Below are 4816 nucleotides of genomic sequence, written 5' to 3'. Positions count from 1 at the left end.
GTTTATCCACTCCATCACCAACTCCTATAGTGGACACCATGGTTTACACAAGTGGAAGAATGTTTATCATCAGAAAACAAAATTAATAATAGAGAGTGAAATGGGAGGCATAGCGAGATAGGAGACATGCAAGACAGAATTTATCACTGGGACGTTAAGTAAGGGAGAAAAAATAAACAATTATAAAAGAATTGGGGCTAACGTGATAAAGAGAATTTAAGAAAATAAATTAGGAAAAAGGAAAAAATAGTATCAACGATGACGATAAAAATGAAAAGCAGAATTACACACACACACTCAATGTGTATGTGTGCGTGAGAGAGAGAGAGTATAAAAAGTGCGAGAAAAAAGGTATATTTGAGAAGAACGAAGGAAAGAGTAAACTTGAATGAACTAGACTGTGTTGTCTTTATATAAGATAAAACTTATGAATAGAAACTAAAGAGAAAGCGAATGAATTTATAGGATAAAAGATAACAGAATAAGCAAGAGCGAAAGAGAGAATAAAAGAGAAGCAAAGAAAGATAAGTTTGTGTGTGTGTGTGTGTGTCTGTATATGTAAGCTTGTGTGTGTGTGTGTCTGTATATGTAAGCTTGTGTGCGTGTGTATGTGAATGTATGTATATGACTGAATTTATATGTGAATGTCTAAGAGAAATGAGAAAGACAAGGTAAAACAGTAAGAGAGAGAGAGAAGCGTGTGGGAGAGACAAAGAGAAACTGGGGGATGGGAAACGAGTCAGACAGAGTGAGAGAAAGAAAGAGACAGATAAACAAAGAGAGAATCATGTGGGTGAGAGAGAGAGAGCAAGAGAAAGACAGAGTAGATTAAAAGAATGAGGAGAAGTGTCGTGCGCAAATAGTGAGTCACTGAAGGAAGTGAAAGAAACAGAAAAACCTAGTCGAACATTAATAAAAAAAAGTATAGGCGGAGGCAAGTGAGAAGGAGAGAGAGAAACGATCTAAAGGCGAGCGCTTGCTTCAGAATCAGAGAGATTTTTCGTTCAGGGTGAAAAAAAAAAGTAAAGAAAAGAAGGAAAACTACATCAACGTGCGTCGAAGCGACCACGACGTCGGACGTTAAGTCGGCGGTGGCTCTTTTTCGTCGGTTAAGTTAGTCTGTAAGGTAATCTAAAGGTTTTAGTTAGGGTTCAGGTGTAAAAAGAGAGAAAAAGTGAAGTATTTGAAGTTATTTCTTTTATACGTAATTTGTTTTGTTTTTGAGGGAAAAATTTAGTTGTATTTTCTCCTATTAACTTCGTACAAGGAAAAAGGGAAAACTTTACCATCATCATTCACCATGTCGGTACTTACCTTGGAAGCTAAACTGGAGAGACTGGACCCTAATACTCCTTGGGGATTTCGCATGCAAGGAGGCAAGGATTTTCATTCCGCTTTGATGATTCAAAAAGTAAGTAAAAGAAAAAATTGCAAAACAAAAGCTGCTTTTAAAGCAATCAAATTTTAAAATTTAAGTGATCAATAATGAAGTTGTGGAAGGCATGAACGTCATACAATCTCATTTCTACCTTACTTTCAGTCTAGGTTTAAGACCAGTGAAAAAAAATCAATTATTCATTTATTATATATTTGTTTATCTTGGCACAAAATTAAATGTTTGTGGAGGTTCCCCCTTTAGAGAAAGGTGCTAATATGGCCATTCGAGAACATTATTAATTACAGACTAGCGATGACAGGTGGAAGCTAAAGTTGACCCTTTACAAACTTAGTGATCATTGCTTCTTATATATATATATAAAACCTTATTTTTTAATATATATGTACGAGGGGAAAATAATGTCGTTCACGCCTTTCCCAAGGACATGAGTGATTTGAAGGGAAATGAAGTGAACAATTGTTTTTTGTGTAAATGTCTGAAATTGTTTTGAAAGTTATGGGGTTGTGTATTTGTACATGTATGTAATCGATTTATGTTGATATTTCCAATATAGATATACTTTTTTATTTACAGACATTCTTTTCCAAATCGGAGAAAATCTTTTTATAATAGTTTAAAACCTAAGGCTCACTTCTCAGAAGTTTGTGTATAAATGAAATCCTATTTCTTGTATATGTTAAATACTTTTTTCATTGTTAATAATTAATATGTACACTAAAAAGCACACACATACACACTCTCTCTCTCTCTCTCTCTCTCTCTCTCTCTCTCTCTATATATATATATATATATATATATATATATATATATATATATATATATATATATATGTATAACGGTAAAGTTTTATTTATACATATTGACGTGTGTAGTCCCATTAATCAAAAACAAGCATTGGTTCTTTTATGCATTGACGTACATTTTACAGTCCATACACAGTATACCAATACAAGCACCCGGTCATACGCATATATAGTCATCTACACAGGCATACACATACACATATATACATGCACATACTCTCTCATACACACACATAAACACACTATACTTTCAGACATCCTATTCTTACATCTCATTACATATACACATTATAAAATGCTTCCGCGCCAACCCAATCGAACGTACACACGTACATTCAATCATAAAACAAACCCAGTTATATAACGCATAAACTAAACTTTGTCATGCAACCATGCATACCGCTAATCATACAATCAGTCTTACAGAATACAATTATACACTACTTGTTATTCAATCATACATACTGTTAAACGACGGATTTAATTACAACTCGTCATACAACCATACGTACATATAATCATACATGGTTCTAATTGTACAATCACATATATACAACCACCGTACTTCTCACTAAACGACAGACTTATAGTTTTATACTTGTAGTCATACAATCACACATGCTTCGTCATTTAACCACACAACTTTATTCAATCACACACTCACTTGAGTAAAGGAAATGCCTCCACGCCTAATCGAATGTGTGTGGGTATCCCTTTATGTTTGAGAGATACGCAATTTTAAAATTGCTGTATTGTAATGCAACTTTGGATGTTTGATTATAAACGTCAGCAGTGTGTGTGTGTGTGTGAATAATGTGAAGATAAACATACCATGAATACTTGTGTATGTTTGATATTTATGGGATGCGTGAATTTTGTTGATGGCTGTCATTTCGTTCGTGTCTGAAACACTCGTATCTGTTGCTGTCATTATTAACAGCATTAGGAAGTTATTTATACCCCCTCCCTCCCACTCCTGTTACTATATAACACAATCAGTCATTCATTAATCTAACAGCAAGTGTGTGGTTGGGTTGTATGTGGTATATGATAAAGTAGCTTATAAAATGTTGTATATGTTACTGTTTGTCTTACCTTGTCTTCCCCCTCACTCTCTTTCAGTCCCTACTTTCTTAATCGCATCCTTCAACACTACCCTGCTGCCTTTGACATTAAGGTGACATCACTTTGTACCGATGTCCCAACCGAGCGTATCAGTGCCTGACCGGTTTCAAAGCATAAACATTTCTTTTACAATTTATCGTGAATCCCAGAACTTTTCTTTCTTTAGAAAACTAAAATACTGATACATTTACTACCGTGTATTTTATTGACGATACCACTTTATCTTTTCCTTGCATATCTCTGGTGTTTGTAGAGGTTTTGAGTCGCACGTTAGCCCTGATCGAGCAGACCTGTAATTAAAGGTTCTACTCCCCAGTTATTCAGTCTGTTTTCTTCTGGCTTCGTGTTATATGGGACTAACAATATTTAATATTCAGTATACACCTCTGGACTTGTTTATTATATAGGGCTACATTAGCCAATTGTAACCCTTTTGGTAAAGTTTAGGTGCAATAAATTAGCTATACTTCTACAATACTCAAAATATTTTAACAATTTTTTAATAGTTCCTAATAATATTTAATCATAAAAATATATTAGGTTTTGTTTTTAAACACAGAATGGCTATGAGGGGCCATCTGAATAAAATAGAAATCAGAAGGGTCCAGAGGTAAAGAATGGTTGAGATCCCCTGCTCTAGCGGTATCTATAATATAGGGTCACATCAAGGCGGTAGGTGTGGTTTGAGAGAGATTTTGGCTGTTTTTACAACAGGTTAAGGTGAACTCAACGTGTTCATACTACTAGTGTTAACTGACACCGGAAACATGAAAACCTGAATCAATCCACAGCGGGATTTGAACTTATTTAATCAGATGTTTAACTATCTTGGCTAACTACACTTAATATATGCGAGTTATTTTATTTATCTTTGTAATTCATGATGTCGAATATAAAATAGGGTTTTTAACTTCCGAGATATAAAACCAATCAGTCTCAGTATTATTAAAGTGAACTAAACTTCTACAATATGGAGGCTGTGTGTGTAAGGTTAATAAGTCCTTCAGGTATTTCGGTGTATGAAGGACTATGCGGTAGGGTATTCTTTCGTTTTACGATCACAAAATGAAAGTGGAAAGTTATAAAACAATCACCATTAAAAAAAAAAATTATAGTAATTAAAAAGTTCAAACATTGTTTTACCAAAACCGCAAATCTCCTTATTTTCTAAAAAAAAAATAGTAGTAAAAAGTTTTGTTCTTTAAAAAAAAATGAGGTATGTGATTTAAAAGTTAGAAAAGCTGTCGTTGTAGGTGGGGTTATTTGGCAAAATCATAATCTCCGTTGTTGGAAACCTCAATCCGAAGAAATATTTGGGTGGGGTTAAGGGGTGCCTATTTCGGTACATTCACTTGGAGATTGCGAAAGAATACCGATAGTATTTTTATTTTAATTTCTAAGTAAACTTCATTCCAATATGCCAAACTTTTATTGTTTCTAATTCTTTTTTATCCCCCTCCTCTTATGCATACACCATTATAGCGCTTTT

At 34.1% G+C, this 4816-nt stretch overlaps 1 protein-coding gene across 1 annotated transcript in view; it reads left to right on the top strand.

The window, feature by feature from the left end:
* Positions 1-800: 800 nt before the first annotated feature.
* LOC106868489 (PDZ and LIM domain protein 7) overlaps positions 801-4816 on the top strand; it is a 73640-nt gene continuing 69624 nt past the window's right edge. The window contains exon 1 of the mRNA XM_052969419.1: positions 801-1411. Coding sequence (XP_052825379.1) covers positions 1301-1411 — 111 coding nt within the window. The 5' untranslated portion in view covers positions 801-1300. The remainder of the gene's footprint in view (positions 1412-4816) is intronic.

Source organism: Octopus bimaculoides, chromosome 7, assembly GCF_001194135.2.
Source record: "Octopus bimaculoides isolate UCB-OBI-ISO-001 chromosome 7, ASM119413v2, whole genome shotgun sequence".
NCBI lineage: Eukaryota > Metazoa > Mollusca > Cephalopoda > Octopoda > Octopodidae > Octopus > Octopus bimaculoides.
This window is presented reverse-complemented; position numbering and strand designations above follow the sequence as displayed.